Source organism: Hippopotamus amphibius, chromosome 9 (genome assembly GCF_030028045.1).
Source record: "Hippopotamus amphibius kiboko isolate mHipAmp2 chromosome 9, mHipAmp2.hap2, whole genome shotgun sequence".
NCBI classification, from domain to species: domain Eukaryota; kingdom Metazoa; phylum Chordata; class Mammalia; order Artiodactyla; family Hippopotamidae; genus Hippopotamus; species Hippopotamus amphibius.
The window spans coordinates 88,454,640-88,475,550 of NC_080194.1; the positions used below are offsets into that span (position 1 = coordinate 88,454,640).

A 20,911-nucleotide genomic window follows, 5' to 3' on the forward strand; every position below is an offset into this window, starting at 1 on the left:
TCTGCAACCAAGAGGGCAGGCAGAAGCCCCTCAGGCACGCCCCCCACCAGCTTAACTCCCCACCCCTGTGACAACAGCCTTTCTCCATCCAGCTCTGCACATCCACTCCTGAATTATTCCCCTCTCCAGGTCCAGGGCCTTGTTTCTGTGGGAACCCCCACATCACCTCCAGCAGCAGCACACCTCACCAAACCCAACAAACCACAGGCACCGTTAACTGCAGGATTTTTTTTTTAAGAACTAGGCAGTGAGAGAACTTCGGGGAACTAAATATATACAGATGAGGTAAGTTATAGGTACACAGTATCATGTTACTCGACTAATTGAGCACAGGTTTAAAACATTTCAACTCTCTTCCAACCCTCCCCCAGCCTCACAGGCCCCTCACCCACCTCTGTCTGCTGTCCCTACTTCCCACTCCCTGCCATCGGCAGCTTCCTCTACTGGGACCCTCGGGCAGGCTCCTCCCCAGGCTCCTGGGCTAGACCCACATGGAAATGTCTTGCCTGTGTCCTCTGGGCTACAGAGAAACAGGGTCCTTTACTATCTGGGCCCCTCCCCCATATAAGGCTCATCACAGCACCCACGGGAGGCTCCCCAGAGACAGTCCCTAAACTGGCCTTACTACCAGGGTTATTTTTAACCCCGGCCCTCCAAGTTCCATCAGATTATCCCAGCTTCTCCCAATTTCTTCTGGGCACAGAGATTTCCTAAGAGTGAAAAATTTCACCCTGACACTATTCATCTCCCCCGCCCATCAAGGTAGACTGGATTTCACCTCAGTCCCTTCTAACACATAAAAACCTCCATTCATGACCCCCTCATTGGCTCAAATCCTCATTTATTTTCTTTAAGAATCAGCCCAGCCCTCTTCCCATCTTCGATCCAGTTATCTGGGGGCAGACGGTTTCTGCTCAACAGCTAGTCTCTTTTCTAAAAAGAAGCTGCAATCTAGGTTACCTTCCTCATTTAAAAAAAAAAAAAAAAAAAAAAGGCGGGGGAGGGGGAGATTATAAACCACAGGTTGACCCCTCTACGGCACAAAACACGGATGATATAAGTACATCTTTTTATTGCCCTTGTCTGCTGCTCTGATTTGGGGTGTAATCACATCAGCCTGCCTTTCTGAGAATTCCTAGCGGTGTTTTTAATCTAATTCAGGGGATTGGAGATAAATCATGGTGAAGGGTCCCGATTTCCGAGCCGAGCAAGTGCCTGCAGCAGCGTGCAGGGTTAGAGGGCCGGCGGGAGGGGAGGGTCCCAGGCCGGGAAGAAGACCACACGCCCGTACTGTCTGTCTTCGTGGCAGCCTGCAGGGCTGCAGGGACGGAAGACAGACCTGGCTGCACTGAGGTAAAACCAAGCGAGCCCGGGAAGCGGAGGGCAGAGGTGGGGAGGCAGCCCCCACATTAAGGCACCGTCTTTTACAGCTTTCTCGGCTCAACAGACGTGCAGGGTCTGCACACCGCCCCTGCCACGTGGGCTGCCTGGGCAAAGCCACATCAGAAGTGAAGGCACACAGGTCAGCCTTCAGCGCCCAGGTCCCTGATGGGAGGAGGCAGCTGTGCAGAGGCTCTGCTAAGATGTACAGGGCACCCATGGCACCCTCCATGCCCCCACCCCCACCCCCGATGCATTCCTACCCAGAAAGAAAGGCCAGGGTCTCCCGACACTCAAACCTGGCAGCCAGCAGCCACCAAAACCTCAGGTTCAGACAGCAGCAGCCCTCAGCTCTCGCTTTCCGTCCCCTGTTGGTGGTGGAAACAAAGACAGGTCTTGCTGTGGCTACAGCTTCTCCCCTGGGTGAAGCAGAGGTTGCCACCACTGGGAAAGGGAGCCTCACGCAACCAGCTAAGCTATGCCATCCAAGGGTCACCTGTAGCCGTTTAAACTTATATTTAACTTGATTAAGAATTCAATAAAAGGGGACTTCCTAGGTGGTGCAGAGGTTAAGAATCTGCCTGCTAATGCAGGGGTCACAGGTTCAATCCCTGCTCCAGGAAGATTCCACATGCCACAGAGCAACTAAGCCCATGTGCCACAACTATTACGCCTGTGCTCTAGAGCCCGTGAGCCACAACTATTGAGCCTGTGTGCCACAACTACTGGAGCCCATGCTCCGCAACAAGAGAATCCTCTGCAATGAGGAGCCCGTGCACCACAATGAAGAGTAGCCCCCGCTCGCTGCAACTAGAGAAAGCCCATGTGCAGCAACAAAGACCCAACACAACCAATAAATTAATTTTTAAAAAGAGAATTCAATGAAAGGAAAATAAATTCAATTCTTCAGTCATACCAGCCACATTTCAAGCGCTCAACTGCCACAGATGGCTAGTGGACCCCTTGGCCAGCACAAATACAGAATATTTCCAACATGGCAGGAAGATCTGTGGAGGAGAAGACCTCACACACGCCCAGGAAGATAAACTCTTCCGGCTCCTGGCCAGTAGCAGTGACATGACCATGGACGTTACCATTATTATTACCCAGTGGATAACAGAGTTTTGTAATTATTTTTAATTCCCTGTTGCGGTCGTGTCTGCAAAAATCACATGACTTATGAAGTCCTATTTTTATGGAACCCACCCCAAAATGCTCAAAGCATTCCTCATGTTACAATAAAAAACTGAGGGTCTCACGATAACATAGGAGGAAACCCAAATCTTGATCTTGATCAGCAACCCACCCGCCTTCTGATTTATAGCATCATCAGCCACTTGGATGCCAGAAGGCTGCCCAGGCCACTTCTTTGAAGGCCCAAGGTTCACAGATCGATAAACCAATAAATTAGGTCGAAATTAACTGTGGCTCATTTTAAACGGAGGGAAATTGATTTTTCACATCTACGTGGCTGGACTGAATATGCCATGTGCCAACGGACTCTGGCATACCTAGAGAATGCACGGGAAGGTTCTGTGCTCGACAAAGAGGATGCCTCAGCCCTGCAGTCCAGACCACTTCTGCGGAAGTACTGATCCCTAAGTAGTCAAACCAAAATGCAGGGAGGCATCTCCTTTACTTGCCATCACACCTGAACCTAAAAAAAAAAAAAAAGGTTAGGAAAGGTTACTATAATACCTCCGTTCTAATATATCTATCTCTACGTGGTCAATTTTAAATTATCTGTATCTGAATGATTACCGAAAATTCTAAACTCCAAACTGGCTTTCCCCAACACATGTATGCCAGCCATTTTGCATATCAGCTGCTCAAAGAATGCAAACTCAGTTTAATATTCACCTAAGCAAAATTTAATTAGGAAGGTAAACTGATGCTTAAAATAAAAGACTAAATAAATACACACCAAAGGCAAATAGGTTATTTTTGGGGTTACCTGCTCTCTAGATGATTTGCATGTGTCTGTCCATTCCAGCAGACAGTACAAGGCTGGCTCTACCTGGCCCTAGCCCTGAGATTAAACAACGACACTACAAAGATGGCTGTCATCTCTAAGGAGGAACAACCCAAAATGCAACAACAAAATGTTCCTACAACATCCATCTTTTGCTTTGGGATGTTCGTTGCTGTTAGAATCTGCCTCCTGGATCCCAGATCGCAAAGCAAGTTATTAAACATACTATTAACTCCACTTTACAAAATCTAAAGAAAACATTCTCGAAAAGAACATGAGTTAAAGCCAAGATCCATGATCTCTATATTCTGATGTTTTCACAAACCTGGGCTCTACATCTCTAGGGAACTGTCCTCTAGCACCTTTCCAAGTGACAAGAGGGCTACATAATGCTACCCTCCTGGCCCTGGCCAGCTGGAACTCTCTAAGTGGACTGGTATTTTCCATCCTGGCCTGGAAGAAAAGTAACAATCTATTTTATACTGTGACACTTCAGGTAGCTCCCTTCCCATTAACAGTCATTATGCCATAAATATATTTTGGAGCTAACGTCATTATTCATGATAGCAGGGGCTATGGATAACAGAAAGCCACTGATATTTCAAGTTTCAAATTTTATGTCCATATATGTTATATACGCATAGAACGTTTTTGGAAGGACATACAAAAAACTGATAACCGTGGGTGTCCACTGGGAAGGGACAATGGGTGAATGGGGACATGTGAAGGAGAGAAATTTACTTCTCACTACATACTCTTTTGTACAAATATTGTTTTGCAAACACACATTACCTACTGAAGGTCAAATAAACAGACTGGATGGCTTTCCATTTCATCCCTTTCGTTTTCCACCTTCTCACTGCTCTTCCCTGTCCCTCTTCCTCCCATTCCTTCCACCTCTCAAAGCCTCCACCTGCCATGCCCCAAACAGGCAAGCTATTAAACAGTGGCCAAAGACCGAGCCAAGAACTGTGCCCTAGAAGAGACGCCAAGCGAGACCAGGAAGTCTTTCAAGGTCACACCCCTTATCAAGCCAACCCAACACACCAAGGAACCCTTCACCTATACAGAAGAAGCCAACTTGAAACCACAAATGCTTTGCCTTCTCATCTTTTGGAAGCATACAAGTCAAACATCCTAACTTCAGAATCAACCAGCCAATTCTTTCCCAAGCAAGTGTATCATACAAGAATCTACCCCAAAGAGATCTAAAGCTACACAGTCTTCCACCCCCAAAGGAGGCTCTTTGTCTCAGGGCCTTGTGTTGTAACAGACACTTTATTTTCAGTCTCAAATCAGGACACTGAATACTCCCTGGCCTCTAAAAAGCAGGAATTATGAAGAGAGAGCTCATTGGAAGGAAAATAAACCTGTAAATCCTGTTAGGCTTTGCGCTTCATTCCAAAGGATTTTTCCCCAAAACAATACCATTAGCAATACCATGATAGCCCTAAAAGGGAGCATTCTGTACCATAGAACCCCAGCTCTTCATTCAAAATAAACCCCAGAATAGCACAGGAAAATCAGGGCTCCCTGACCCACATCCTGAGCCAACTTATTTCCACTCTCCATTTGTGGGCTCACCACAGACCTCCTTATAAATACCTTTTCTATAACTTGGATGTGCTTCCTACCCTCCAGGACTTTATCCTTCCAGGTGGGCAGCCAGTCTACAAATACTCATTACGGGCCTCCCAAGTGCCAGAGACACAGAGGAGAGACTTGATCCATGCCCTCCAGGAGCAAATAGGGAGATGAAACAGTTAAACAGCAATTAGAACACCAGGCAGTCAGTGCTGTAACCAAGCTCAAAAGAACTCTTCCCACCAGAGCCTGGGAATACTAAGAGGTATTCCGTGGATGCTGAAAAGTGGAATAGGGGCTTTGCAGGCAAAGGCAGAAACCAGGGAAGACTATTTGAGGCAGGGGAAAAAGCAGGTGGCAGAGAGGCACAAAGCTGACATACAATCAGGAAGAAATCCAGTGTGCCAAGAGTTCTGGAATCCCCCTTCCTGGATCTGAAGGGACACAACTAAGCCTAGTTTACTGCATAGGTTACCACAGCCAAAGAAAAAGAATTGACACTGACTCCAACACAGAGCTATTTCTCAGATACAAAAGCCCTCCTGCTCTCCTCCTTGAAGCTGGTGGCCTGAACATCATCCCGGGGGCTTCTACCATCAGGCAGCTTCTGCTTCCAGCCCTAATCTATGCTGCCAGGCATCCTCTTAACCTCTCTCAAAGGTCAGAGGGCAAGAAGCTGCAGAGTGTCTGAGCCCACTGACCCTTTATCACTGCATCTCCCATGCCCTCCCATATCAAACAACCCATTCCCACCCCACTGAAGAGTTATGGCCGGTTCATTATGTCCACGTTTCCTTGTCCCTGTCTGGTACATTTCCGTGCTTGTTATATTTGCATTTCCTTTATCCCCTCCTTAAATTCTAAGTTTTCTGAGACCAGAGATGAAAATTCTCCCCGCCCCCTCATCTGCACCCTATGCCTATGCAGAAACACACTGAACTGAAGTGACACTATGGAAAAACATTGCAATTCCTTATGTTTCACAGTTAAAGGGAGGCAGGGAGAGTGGGAGGAGTATAAAGTGGGAATGGCTTGGGGCTAGAAGCGGAATAGCCATCTAATTTATAGCCTGCATCCTAACACTCCTGAGAGTGAACACAGCACTTATAACCAACACAGACAACTTAGAAACCAGGTCTGTCCCAGGGAAAACAGAGGCAAACGGTCATCTTTGCTAGAAAGGTCATTCCAAATAGCTGGGAGGCCCTCTGGAGCTCCAAATGGGACACACCAAACACCTTCAGTTACCAATTCCTGTACTGGCAGTCTGAAGGGTCTGCACCAGACAGCGCTTGTAACAGAAAGCCCAGGACCAGGAAGTCCTTCCTTCTACCTAACTCAAATCCTTACAGATTCGAGTTAATCCACTTTTATTAACCTCAGGGCAACCAAGAACAATGGCACAGGGAGACGGCCTCAGAGAAGAAAAGACACTCTCTGGGTCCTCACCCTTGGTAGGAATGCCTCATTATGAGTCCGAGGGCTAGGTCTCCATCCTTCCACAGAACCAAACTCAATCTGGCTGGCTCGGAAATATAAAAGCCAAGTGTTTTTTAGTCACTCCCAAGGAGAACACAGGTCATCTTTAACTTGCCCCAAATCCCCAGGAGCTTTCACAAACCAAACCCAAGGAAGAAGTGGCACCCATATGCATATTTTTGCAACCAGGAAGCTCTTCCTGCAGCCCACACTATATAGGTGTGAGGGACCCAAGCTCCGGAAGGGATCGTCCTCCGCTCCCAGCCCCCAGAAAGCTGACTCAAGCCCACAGCAGAGCTGGGCTGACGAGGAAGACTCAACGAACAAGGGAGCCTCTCTTTCTTCCTCCCCCCATCCTCCATCAGGATGCTGGCGTCCCTGTGGAGAGCAAGGACCTTGCTGACTTCTTTCAACAATACAAAAAAGAAGTTTCAGATGGGGGTGAGAGGGGAACAAGGACCTGGACCCACAAGGGAGCCAAACAGACAGGCTTCAGCAGCCCGTGCCGGCCAGCAGTTACATACCCACTGGCACATGCTCCTGCCCAGGAGCCGATGGTGGATGGAGGTCAAACACTCCCATCCCCTCCCCTCCATCCCTAACCCCTTTCTTACCAATACATTTCACTTTAGAAAGAAGTTGTTGAAGAAGCACTGTATAAAGTGAGGGCGACTATTTGACTACTCAAAGGGCCCTGTGACAATGCAGACAAAAACTAAAGAGCAGGCAATCCTGCCCTACGTGACCTTGGGCTAGTCACTTCACCTTTCCCAGCCCTGGTGGCTTCATCAACAAGATGACACAATGAGGGAGATGGTTTATAACCTTCTTCCTGGCTCCACGGGTTGAACATTTAACTCTGTATATTTCCTGAAGAAATGGCTACAGGAAAATCAGTGAAGAGATGCAGAATTCAGACTAATCTTTTAATTTCTACTTTGACGGGAACATTTTGACTCTAGAAATCATATAATTGACCACCTTCACTGTTCCACTTTTTCTCCCCTACCGACCTTCCAGTTTTGCTGATGTCAATCTCAACCACAGGACTGCCAGTCTCATCAGGCAGTAACATGGACAAATTAATTTTGCCGATGCTGATACTAACCCACAAAGTCGGTCTGCAATTGCCAGCACTAAGTCCGGCCATAAAAGTGAAATTCATGTTCCTTATGATCTAATAAACCCAATGCCTGGATAGAAATAAATCACTTAGTGAATAATAATGCCCACCAAATTCCTGCAGTCTTTCAAATCCCCAAGTGTCATGGGGGATATTCCTGTCCAAAATAAATATTTTGAAGGGGGGGGTGTGTAATGGAGATAGTACCTCACCCCACCCCCCCAAAAAAAACAATTCAACCCTTACACACACACACACACACACACACACACCCTCTCTTGGCTTTGACTATACCCAGAGAGTCAAGCTTCCAGGTTTGCCCACCTTAATTGTGGTTAAAAACGGTTAGTGTGGAAACCCCCTCTCCTGACTGTTCTGGGTAAATGTACTGCATCTGCAGAGTGCTCGCCTCCGCTGCCAACTGATGATACAGGAAAGAAAGCCCGTTTTTTATCCACACGTAACATGAAGCTGCGCCCCTCCGATACCTGCCGGAAACTCCACCGGCGAGCACACAGCCCGGGGAAACGGGCAGTGCGCCCCGCGAGTGCCCTGGCATCCGTTTGCTAAAATCGACAGGAAGAAGGAAAGATCAAGACGATTCCAGTGCTGACGGCTGTCCTCCTATGTGAGGAGGGGGAGAAAACAAACGCCAGCCGGGAAGTCCCCAGCGGCGCCTGCACCTGGGAGACGACAGCCAGGGGTGCACGCGGGGGTGAGGCGGCACGGCGAGAGGAGAGAGCCGGGGGAAGGCGGGGGCCGGGCGCTCACCTGTGCGTACACCTGGATGGGCTCGGGCTGCAGGGCAGCGCTCCGTCTCCTCCGGAGCGGCTTCTCGTCCGCCCCCCGGGGCCCCTCGCGCGCCCCCCGCCGCAGCTCGAGCTGGTCGCCCCGCACCACGAGGAAGCCCCGGTCCTGGGGCCCGGGCGCGCGGCCGCCGGGCAGCGTCTGCGGCCAGACCTGGCCGACCGCCCCGGGCGGCAGCAGCGCGATCAGGGTGAAGAGGAAGGGGAGTCGCGACTCCCTCCTGCTGCTCCGTGTCGCCATGTTCGGGCGAACGCGACCGCAGGTGGCGCCGCCGCCAGGAGAGAATGTGCAGCGCGAGGCCGGGACGCCGGCCGGGCCGGGGCCGCGCGCGCCGCTCCCGGGGCTCCAGGCCGCCCCGCTGCGCCCGCCGCCGCCGCCGCCGCCGGGTCCCGCTCGGCTCGGCGCGGCGCGGCGCCGTCACGTGGGAGGCTCGCCGCCGCGGCCCCTCCCCCGCGCGGGGATGGGGAAGTCAAGGCAGCGGGCGCTCCTCGCCGCCCGTGCGCCCTGCGGCAGTCGGGAGTCGCGTGGGGCTCGCCCGGCCTCCCTGGAGTTCTGGCCTCCTCTGCCGCGTCGCGTCGAGGTCGTCCTCAGCCGCGGCCAGTCTCCTTTCCCGCCTGCACGGCCCCCGGTCCCGCCACACGACCACCTCGCCCGCCCCCCTGGCGCATCCCCGCCTCCGGGGGAGCGCGGAGGGCCAGAGAAAACTAGCTCCGAGACCGCGACGGGCACCTTAGCGTCCAGATGAACCCGCCCCCGTGGTGCAGCTCACACAGTTTTAATCACTCTGGGCACCAAAACTACCCTTGATCGAGCTAAGCTGCCCCTGCCCGGAACGCAGTAAATATGCACCCGGCACAGAGGCAGTAAAAGCAAGGGCACGTCTGACAAGGGACTCGCCACACCTCAGGAATCACAGTTAGTTACGCAATGGTTCTTTGCACAGAGAATACCTGTGCGGGACACATGGCCCCAGCACACTGGCTTACTTGTGACCCCCTCCTGGGTGACCGAACGCTGAGCCACCCTACCTCAGCCCCAGAACGGGCACACACACCAGTCCCTTCAGCCCACAGCCAACCCTGCTGCATGTCCTCTTCCCAAGGGAGTAAAGCTTGCCACTGGGGGCAGGAGGAGCAGACACCCAAAGAATGGGGAGGACGCACTTTAAATTAACCCTACATGCAGCTGGAAGATCCAGACCTTCTTTGAACCACAAGGAGATAAAACTGCAGTTGGAACTGCAGAGGAAAACCCAAGGTCACTATTTTTCTGCAGGTTTGTGGGAGCAACCAAAGCCTGTCCTCTGTTTCATTTTATGTTTCACTGTGCTCTGGACTCAGACCCTGGTTTTTGATAAGACAGGGGAAGCTGAAGGAGAGACTACTTCTAGAGTTGCACGCAAGCCCTTGTTTTAGAGGGAGGAGGGGATGGTCATTTCAGTGCCTCCAAAACGCTCTTCATTCTACCCCTGCCCTCTAGTACTCTCCAGTTAGCTTAGCAGATCCTCTTTCCCTACCTAGCACCACCCCTGCTTACAACCTGCCAAGGAGGCACAGCCTTTCCTTGCCTCCCTAAATCCAGTGTTCTACCACCCTCCCTTACCCCATGCCAGACTTGCTGGGGACCTGGCATCTGTTCTGCAGTCCCCTGCCTCGTCGCACCCCTGCTTTTCTCCCCCAGCCTTCTGTCCATCTCACCATAATCATAGAACCACCCAGTTCTCCCCACTAAGCAAATCACTTATCCTCTAGGAAAGCCACTGAGCCACTGCCAGCTCCCACTCCCCATCTGGACCAGCACTGCCTTGTCAGTATCACCTTACCAGGCATGGACCACCCTGTGGCCTCCCCAGACCAGCAGCAAAGACACATCAACCTCCATTTAACCCCCAAGCAAAAATGAGAGGAACATGATTAGAGTGAGAACACCTTGCAGATGGTTAAGTTATTATTTCAACATATGTTTAATGAGAACCTCCTCTACAAGAGTGAGTGTCAAGAGTCCCAGCAGAAAACACGTGTTCCCTAAGTGTGGATTTGAAGATAGGGAGCTGCTTTTCCCACACAAACCGCTGGCATGAGGTTCAGATGGCAATTTCCAAAAAAGGATTAGTAGGGCAGGGCCGGCCACTTGCTGATTTTGATTTTGATTTGCACAGTGGTTGCTGGAGAACTGGCAAGAATGCTCAAACATGGTTAATTTACTCCTTGAAAGCCCTCCCCTGTAATCATTATCTACCTTCCAAGCTGTTCTAAGGTGAATAATCAGCAAACTCTGAGACTGTGTGAGACATAACCAAACAACCTGAGTTTCAGTTTTCTTGTCTGCAAAATAAGGATCTTAATTCCTGCCTATCGCACAGAACTGATGAGAGTTTCAGAGGAGATAATGTATGTAAAATAAAATTACCATACAAATTGCGAAGACCCCAGATAGAAGTATTGTACACTGGTGGCATTAGAGACATGGATTCTAGTCCTGCTTTGCAACTAAGTTACTGTGTGATATTTGTCCTTGATCATCTGGTCTCTCTGGGCATTGGTTTCTTCATATGTGAAGTGAAAAGAGACCTTGCAGCCCTGACCATTCCCCACCCCTTCAGGACCCCCACCTGGGTATGAGATGGGAGCAGCCGCAGGCCACGGCTGAATTGTGCAATTGAGAGGGGATGTTCCTCCTACCTTCAAAACCGGATCTGAGGTGTAAACAAACTGCCACTTCCTCCATGCCTCCAAAACAACAACATAAGGATAGGAAGGTAGATTGAGAGAAGGCAGGATCCCCCTCCCCCTCCACCCCAACTCGCATGGCCTTGTTCTTGATGCCACTCAACATCAGGAGGAAAATCAAGAGCATGGGAATCTTATACTAGGCTCATAACCATGTATAAAAAAGTCTTGAGCCTAGGGTCAGACTGCCATCCTCTATCCTTCTGTCCAATCTAGGCCATCCTGAGCTAGAGCTGGAGATGGGGGCTAAGGAAAAACCACCCAGAGGTCACCAGTGTCCCACAGTTTTATGCAGATGGAGTCACAGTTAAAATAGCAACAAGGACAGCCACAAAGAAGAAAGGAGAAAAAAATCCCCAAAGCCTAACTGGACTTCTTTCTTGTTCTCTCTCTCCCCTCCTGGGCTTCCCTAATGCTGGCATCTGTCAGCTTACCCTCCCTCCCTGCCCAGCCCCTGGCCTGGCCAACTTCCCTGCATCCTTCAGGTTCCAAGCAGCCTCCCTTTGCACCTAGCCTAGGTCCCACCACCTTGCTTAGAGCAGGCCTTAAGTCCTCTGCAGTTTTTGCTACTTTCTCTCTGGTCACATGACTTATTCACCTTCATTTTCCTCTTAAACTACAAGCAGCAAGAGGGCAAAACCCGGTTCCTCGTGCTTAAAGTCTATGCTCCCAGTGCTCAGCACGAGCCTGGCACATAGTGGGCCGCTGGTGACATTGATGGAACGTCTGTGTATGAACGAACGGAGGGGAAGACACCCTATACCTTGTGGTGAGGGTTGGGGAGTGGTCAAGGGGCAGATGTGCTTGAATCTCAGAACTTGACTACCATCTGCCCTCCATCACTTCTTTCTCCCAAAGCTGCCCGACCTGAGTCACAACCAGACCTCTGAGTCACTGAAGCAGAAAAGGGACCCCCCCCACCAATGCTCAGAGTGGTAAACTTTATTCCCTCTTCCACACCATTTTAGCCAAGTAACTACCATTTAGCTCACCATTTAGAAATACCCTCCAGCCGCAAAGAAGGAAGTTTCTCCTGCTGTTGCTAAAAATGCCTCTAGTTAAGGCAAAGTCCAGGATAACTGATGAGGTTTAATTTAAAATACAGATGCATTCAGAACATAGAACAAGTAACTTAGATTCTCACTCTTGAACAAATTAAATTCAAAGAGGAGGTGCTGAAAATAGTAGTAACTTACTTTCACACAGTAGTGACTTCTATTTGCATTGTAACAGCATTGTCTAACAGATTTCATTTCAGAGCAAATTTTTAGAGGGGACCAAAGCGGGCATTATCGACACCCCATTTTACAGATTTTTGTAAGGCTAAGATTCAAACCAAGGTTCTCTGACTTTTTTTTCTACAACATCTGATATCTCCCTTAGAAAGAGAGAAGAGCTGGTGTTTCAAGCCCTGTGTGAGATGGGGCAATGAGAACCAGGGTAGAAGGAAGACCTCACCTCTTGCACAGCTCAGCCCTGCCTCCACCCTGCTTAAACCAACACTGTCCTGCCCCACCCACCCCAGGCAACTAGCTGGGGTGTGATGCTCAAGTAGAGAGTAACGTTACAGAGCTCACGAGTCAAATCCTATTTTCCCTGATTTTTTAGAAGATAAATGGAATGAAGGGTTTGGTTTCAAATTTTCAAAAGAGGGCTTTGGGTTCAAAACCTGTGAAGGAGGGCAGGTTTTAGAGGCTTCCCTCGAGTTCTGGCCTCTAGCTCTCAGAAACTCAACTTCTTGAGCTTCTGTAAAAAGAAGGCATTTAAACCTTTCTCACAAAGTTTGTGAAGCAAAAACTTGGAAATTTCCTGATTGTTATGTAGATGCCAGGACAAACCCTCCTGTCTGAAGACAATGGGAAATTGTCTTCTTCCCCAGAATACAGAATAAGACTCCCCATCTTGGGTTTGGAGTGAATGGGAGGAACTAAAGCTGGAGATTCTTTAAAAACTCCTGAATAATTACATATAAAAGCTCGTGTATCCTTCTGCCTCTGTAACACAATAACAGGGTGAGCACAGCTTTAGTTGTTAGAGAGCCGAGAGGCACTGCAGAGCCAACAGGAAAGGACTTGGTTTAAGTATGTGATGCTTTAGCTCAACAGATGCCCTGAAGCTGTCCCGGGGCCATCCAGACAAGAGAAGTAGGCAGGCTGCCTGGCTTTTTGGCTCACCTCTCATTCTAACCGGGAGCTAGGGTCTCCAGAAACCCTCCTCCCATTTTCCTGCACCAGTGGAAATGAGATAAAAATGCCCCCCACACCAGTCATTGTTCACTCTTCAACTAAAAAGTCACTTCTTGGACTTCCCTGGTGGCACAGTGGTTAAGAACCCACCTGCCAATGCAGGGGACATGGGTTTTATCCCTGGTCCTGGGAGATCCCACATGCCACGGAGCAACTAAGCCCATGTGCCACAACTACTGAGCCTGTGCTCTAGAGCCCACAAGCCACAACCACTGAGCCTGCGTGCCACAACTACGGAAGCCTGCGAGCCTAGAGCCTGTGCTCTGCAACAAGAGACGCCACTGCAATGAGGAGCCTGCGAGTTGCAACAAAGAGTAGCCCCTGCTCACCACAACTAGAGAAAGCCCTCAAGCAGCAGCAAAGACCCAATGTAGCCAAAAATTAAATAAATTAATTTTTTAAAAGTCCCTTCTTTATTCTGCCCGGATTCCCCTCAACCACCCCAAAGCCCTGCTACCTTGATTTATGCCTCTCTTGAGATATTCATGATGTTCTGCCTTGTATTACAGAAGCTATCTTGGTATGTAAACCTTTTCTAAATTATAATTGTGTCTTTAGACCTATTCTCTAGTCTTGCACTAAACAGATTATATCGTGCTGAGTTGAACAGCTGGGGTGAGGATGGGGTGGTATTGCCCTCACCCCTGCTACTCACCCCCGTTGACCGTCGGTTCTATAAGGAAGAATAAGTTTGCATTACTGCTCTTGGGAGACTGAATTTCCCATCCTAATGTCCACATCGCAGGATGCTGGAAAGATGGCTAAGGGTTCTCTCAGCACCAGCTGAATCAGCATAGCTGAGAAGTGAATCCTTCCCCTGACACAGTTTTACACATGACCTTTTCGTTACCTACTGCCCAAAGATGGCAAAAATAGGGCGTAAGTGTCTGTAAAAAAATCCAGCCACCACTCCCAAGGAACTTAAAGAAAGCAAAGACAGGTAAACACAGATAGCAGAAATGTGTGAAAACAGCATTAAATTAATTAAACAAGGAGGCCATTAGGCTGAAGTGGCTCTAATGCTTTGGCGGCCTTTGTAAGCAAACCAAAACCTAAGCCTGCAGGTTAAGAAATGGAACCCTAAGGACAACCAATCACAAACAGCCCACTAAGCTGCAAGCTAAAGCCAGTGAATAATGTCCTTACCTTCTCTGTCTTTCCCGGCTCCTGTGACAGAGCTCTCCGAACTGTTTCCAGTTTGGCACTGCCTGATTTGAATCAATTTTTGCTCAAATGAACTCTTAAAAACTGGTGTGGGGGGCATTTTTATCTCATTTCCACTTGTTTTATCAACAACAGAAAGAGCTCTGTTTTGAAAACAAAGATGATCAATGGATTTGGGGAGAGTGAACTGGGGAAAACTTTGTAGAGAACCAGATCTTTGAAGCTGTGGTCTCCAGGGTGTGTCTGGGGGGTGGGGTGTGGAGGGGGAGAAGACTGAAACCGCTGTGTCCAGGAGGGACAGGAGGTTACTTTATGTGTCTGAGGGGAATGAGGAGGAGCTTCTAGGTGAGAGGGTGGTGGCAAGGGAAGGTGTGGGAACAAACAGGTAGGGTGGTGCCCGCTGCCAGAGTCTGGGAAGGCAAAGGGCGAGAGAAACCAAGGAGAGCCTCGTCCGATTGTGTCAGGACTGTGGTCCAGGGGATTTACAGATGCTGTACAGCCAGGGCGGCCGTTTCATCAGGACCATAACCAGTGGTCCACAGTCGCTGCTTTGTTCACCTCCTGCTAGCGGGAGGCACCTGTTCATCACACATGGTGTCTTTCATGGGGCAGCACGGATCACACCTCTCACTGTCTGCCATCTCGAAATCCACCAACACTGGAAATTTTACGTGGTGTCATCAGCTGAGTTAGCACCTGTTGAAGTGATCGTTCCCACCAGACTCAAAACTGCAAGCACTTTTAATGAGGCCCTGGATAAAGGAAGACATTTTCTCAGAGCCCTTAAACAAATTCTAGTAAATCCTCCACACCAAATAAATTATTGAAACGGTGATTAGGATTTGGATCTTACCAACAGATCTACTCGGAGGCAAATACGTTGTCATCTGGGGTTTGACCCAATGCCAGAGTTAGTTCAGCCCCCTAAGCTGAGGGCTAAGTGAAAAATGCTTTCCCTTTGCGTGGTTATTTCAACAAGAACTTCAGTGCCAAGTTAGCAGTGGATTGTGTGTCTGAATTTTCTTTGCATTCTAACATTATGTAAATGAAAAATTCAACGAAGTGCAAATTAAGACTATTCTTAATTCTAAAAGGCTGCTATTCTGTGATAATGACGCCATGGAATATTTCACCGTCTGCCAAGCACGGTGTGTGGTTGCCGCTCCCCCATCTGCCTTATTCCCCTCCCAGCAGGGGGGCACCCACTGTGTCCTCATTTTTTTCTACCCACTAAAGTCAGATCTGGCCCTCCTCCCCTCTTCCTCCTCATGATCTAATCTTGCCGAGATCATGCAATCACATAAACGGAACAAGACGTTGACGTGGGAACAGTGTGGCGAGACTAGAAGCCTGAGTTTGGACATTAGGGGGGCAGCTCACCTGGGTATATACCCCAGCTCTGTTGTCCACCCGCTGGCTCATCTCAGGCACCTTCTCAGAGCCTTTCTTCATCTGTAAATGAACTGCCTACCTCTGCAGGTTGAAAGGATTAAGTGAGGTCGTACATGTCAAGGTTTCATGGTACATAAGACTTGTTCACACAATGATACCTACGGTTATTATGGAAAATTCAGATGAGAGATTGTTGCTAAAGCCGTTTGGCCATTCAGTGATTGTTAGATTCCCATTATTCAGGTTTGTCTGTGTCCCATCTACCCAGGATCATGTGGCCATGTAAGCAAGCCCCAGGTCTGGTTCAGCCATACATGCAAGCATTTCTTAGCAAACAAGCACAGAGGCGTTCCTGCAGCCTGTTCCTGGAGGCTCAGGACAGTCCCTGCTCTCACCCTCCACACCCCTGTAGGGAAACACCGGCCTCAGGAAGATGTCACTGTGTTCTGAGGACAGAGAGCCTCCAATCTCCTTGTAACAGGGAAGAGCTAAGTGAGACTCCATGTTGGATCTGTTTCTTTGACTTTAACCTTCGCTCTTCTCTGCTTTTGTTATTATAATCAGACATGATGGCCTGCCTCGGGAACCTTGCCCCTCTGCCTGAATGTGAAACTGAAGTGCCTTTGTTCAGCTCACAGGCAGACAATCTGCCCTGCCCACCTGTGAATGGCTGCAAGAAAGGAGAAATGAACACATGCCCTCACAGAGGCTGGTCATTCCCAGATAGGTCTCTCAAGACTGATGGCCCTCTCACTGTACTTCCTCACAGCCTCTCCCTCTCTGATTCTATGAAAGAAACTGGCATTCAGACCCCAATAATATGGTTTTTCCAGAGACAATAGTCTGCCGTCTTCTCGGTCTGCCAGCTTTCCGAATAAAGTTGTATTCCTTGCCTCAACACGTCGTCTCTGATTCATTGGCCTGTCGTGCAGCGAGCAGAGTGAGCTTGGACTCAGTAACATCCTGGTCAAATCAGGCAACAGAGTTTCCCATTAAGCAGAGGGACAAGAGATCAGATGAATGCCACCTTGTGAGCACAGCTCTGGAGGAGGTGTTGGCCTATTTGCTGGATTCTTTTTTTTTTAAACTCTTGCAGGTTTTTTTTTGTTTGTTTGTTTTTAATTAACTAATTAGCTGCATTGGGTCTTCGTTGCTGCACATGGGCCTTCTCTAGTTGCGGCAAGTGGGGGCTACTCTTCATTGCAGTGCACGGGCTTCTCGTTGCGGTGGCTTCTCTTGTTGCAGAGCATGGGCTCTAGGTGCGCTGGCTTCAGTAGTTGTGGCTCATGGGCTCATTAGCTGTGGCTCTCAAGCTCTAGAGCGCAGACTCAGTAGTTGTGGCCCGCGGGCTTAGTAGCTCCGTGGCATGTGGGATCTTCCCGGACCAGGGATCAAACCCGTGTCCCCTGCATTGGCAGGCAGATTCTTAACCACTGCACCACCAGGGAAGTCCAATGTTTGCTGGATTCTTACAGCTTGTCCACTCAGGCCCATTCCAACAACCATGTTTCTTAAGCAGCATCTGTTTCAGTTTCACCAATGAAAAATTACTCTTGGTATCCCTTATGCTAATTCCTGCATCATCATATTCAGATTGAGGCCATGATGTTGCAGGTTCTGGGTGGAGGGAGCCACCTCTGCAGCATGGATTCCTGGCCAGGGTACTTCATATGCAGACCCCACTTACCGTGCAGATTCCTGACTAGGACGCTTTAAATGCTAACTGTATGCCCCCGGCAGGGATTAAAGGTAATCTATACACTCGTGCATGACACTGTTTATATTAAAGTAGTTAAAAGTCAATTACAGGCAATATAGCAACTATGAATAAACAAAAGCTTCCAGCAGCAACAGAACAGGAGGCAGATGTAAACTATTGTGATTGATAATAAGAAATATATATTTGGTCTTCATCCCATTTCTAACAGCGCTCCTAAAATCCTTGTTCTTAAGTGATAGGCTCAGTAAATGTGTCTTTTGTTATTCGTGACAAGCCCCCTTCAACCACACCAGAGTTTATGTGAATGAGGTGACTTTTGGAAAGCACCTAAGGATGGGGGCTGGTTGCCAGGGGAAACGACCAAGATTAGAGGGTTGGAACTATCAGTCCCACCTCCCCACCCCTGACCTCTGGGGAGGGGAGAGGGGCTGGAGGTTAAATCAACTGTGGATGGCCAGTGATTGAATCAACCATGCCTATGTAATGAAGCCTTCAGAAAAACCCAGAAGGATGGGGTTCAGGCAGCCTCTAAGTTGGGGCACTCATGGAGATGTGGGTGTACCCAAGAGAGGACATGGAAGCCCCATGCCCTTTCCCCATGCACTGCCCTAAGCATCTCTTCCACATGGCTGTTCCTTTTTTTTTTTAAGTCTGTCTGTCTTTCTTTCTTTCTTTCTTAAATATTTATTTATTTATTTGGCTGTGCCAGGTCTTTAGTTGCAGCACACAGGATCTTAAGTTGTGGCATGCAGGAATCTCTTAGTTGTGGCATGCAGGCTTTTAGGTGCAGCATGCAGGATCTAGTTCCCTGACCAGGGATAGAACCCAGGCCCCCTGCATTGGGAGCCCCGAGTCTTAACCGCTGGACCACCAGGGAAGTCCCCACCTGACTGTTCCTGAATTAATATCCTTTTGTAACAAACTGGTAATCCAGTAAGTAAAATGTCTTCCTGAGTTCTGTGAGCCAATTAATCATTTTGATTAATTTATGTAGCAAAGTTGATCAGACTTGAGGAGGGTGTCGTGGGAAGCTCCAATCTTAGCCATTTGGTCAGAGGCGCAGGCGCCAACCTGGATTTGGGGTTGGCATTTGAAGTGGAGGAGGAGGGCATTTTGAACCCTGAACCTAGGGGTCTGGTGTGATGTCCAGATAGATAGTGTCAAACTGAGTTAAGCTGTAAGACACCCAGCTGGTGCCGCAGAATTGCTCAGTGTGTGGAAAACCCGTGCATCTGGTATCAGAAGTGAAGGCGTGTGTGGCCAAGTGTGGAGTGTAAAGTGACACACCCGAGGAGAGTGTTTTTCCTTTGGAACCGTGATTTCTCCTTCAGTGGAAATGCTCATGCCTGCCATTTCTTTAGGAGCCTCCAGCCTGGACAGTGAGATATTCAGTGTCATTTGGGCAGTGCCCTAGGACAGCCATTTGCCCACAGTCGGGGAGTCATGCCCCTGGAGTGGTCAGCTAGTTTCTCATCAGAAAACTCATCTTCCAGAGGCTGCTGTTACAAGCGTTTTGGTTATTCTAGTCTCAATCAATACAAGTGATTTTTTTTTTTTTTTTACTAATCAGCATACAAATGTTAAAAATGGATTTTCGTTAGTGGCTTGTTCATAAGCTTCATGAGTATTAAAATTGACTCTCGGTACTGAATTCGGAAGTATTTAAGACATATGGCTCGTCAAAAACATTTTATAGACACACCCATTCACTGCATGAACAGGTGTTAGAACAGAGCAAGTCCTCCAGCCTCAGAGCTGGCAGAATCTTGTTCTCTGACGCATCCTGTGTGCTTGGTCTGAGGATTCCGGTTGCCTGCTACCAACGTCTAGTAAAGCACATTCAAGTAAAAGTGTGATGAGAATACCTAAAAGAGAGAGAACGCTTAATGTGCCCTCTTACTCATAGATGTGTAAAAAATGCCTGTGTGTGTGGCAGAACCTGCCGTGAGATTTGCTGTCATTAAAATCTGGCAGTGAGGTTATGGGGAGTGTATTTGTTTGCTAAGGCTGCCATAACCAAACACCACAGATGGGGTGGCTAAAACAACAGAAATGTATTTTCTCACAGTTCTGGAGACTGGAAGTCCAAAACCAAGGTGTCAGCAGGTGGGTTTCTTCTGAGGCCTTGCTTGCTGGCTTGTACATGACTGCCTTCTCGCCAGGTCCTCCGATGGTCACCCCTATGTGCACAGCCACCCCTGGAGTCTCTTCTCCTTCTTCTTCTCCTTCTTTTTTTAACTGCGGTATAAATGTTTTACAATGTTGTGTTAGTTTCTACTGTACAGCAAAGTGGAGTTCCCTGTGCTCTACAGCAGGTTCGCATTAGTTATCTATTTTATACACATTAGTGTATATATGTCAATCCCAACCTCCCAGTTCATCCCACATCTCCTTTCCCACCTTCGTGTCCCTGCATTTGTTCTCTACGTCTGTCTCTATTTCTGCCTTGCAAACTGGTTCATCTCCACCATTTTCTTCCTCTTCTTCTAAGAACACCAGTCAGATTGGATTAGGGCTCACCCCAAAGGCCTCAGTTAACTTAATCACCTCTTTAAAGATCTTATCTCCAAATCTGGGCACCTTCCAAGGTATTGAGGGTTAGGATTTCAACATGCAAATTTGTGGGTGGACACAATTCAGCCTGTAACAACCTGTAAATAATCTGTAACTGCTCTAACTCTGCAGCTTCCCTTATCCATCAAAAAGAACTGATGACTTGGCCTAGCTAAGCTGATCAAGGCCAGTTTTCACATGTGGCTCTAGAGTGGCCCTGTTGGGAAACTAGGCTGAGGCTGGAGGTGGCAGGTCCAAGGTTCTCAAGATCTGTGCATAAGTTGTGACAAAACTTCAGCTGCCTGTCACAGAGTCCCATAATGATGGTGACTCACACAAGACTGTGTATGCCTCTCTTTTAAACTGGTGTCTCAGCCTCGCTCTGCGAAACTGCTTCTGTCTCATTGCTCTGCCGTCCCTGGGTACTTCCTTTGTCTTCATGATCCACGATGGCTCCCAGGCACATCCTCCTTCCAGACAGTGGGGAGGAGAAAGGGCACAAACCCAAAGTGCACACATCGCTTCTGCTCTTGGCCAGAACAGTCATACGGCCACACCCACTTGCAAGGGATGCCGGGAGGTAGAGGCGCTATTCTGAGCATCCCTGTGCCCACTTACAAATCAGGGGTTCTGTTCCCAAGGGGAACAACCAACAGTCATTTCCAAAATTAGAGAGTAGTGATGGAAAGAACACAGTTGAGAATCAGCAGGCAAGCTCCAGTACTGCTGCTCTTGTTCTAAAAACATAGAAATATTTGCATA

At 48.8% G+C, this 20,911-nt stretch overlaps 1 protein-coding gene across 3 annotated transcripts in view; it reads right to left on the minus strand.

Annotated features, from left to right (window-relative positions):
- The window catches only part of SORL1 (sortilin related receptor 1), a 162,717-nt gene extending 153,282 nt beyond the window's left edge, over nucleotides 1-9,435 (minus strand). The window contains exon 1 of one of the 3 annotated variants that reach the window (XM_057748986.1): nucleotides 8,310-8,721. In XM_057748986.1, coding sequence (XP_057604969.1) covers nucleotides 8,310-8,585 — 276 coding nt within the window. In that variant the 5' untranslated portion in view covers nucleotides 8,586-8,721. Of the gene's footprint in view, nucleotides 1-2,891; nucleotides 2,983-8,309; nucleotides 8,722-9,373 lie in introns of those variants that run through there. The other 2 variants (XM_057748987.1, XM_057748988.1) reach the window with 2 other exon arrangements.
- Nucleotides 9,436-20,911: the final 11,476 nt, after the last annotated feature.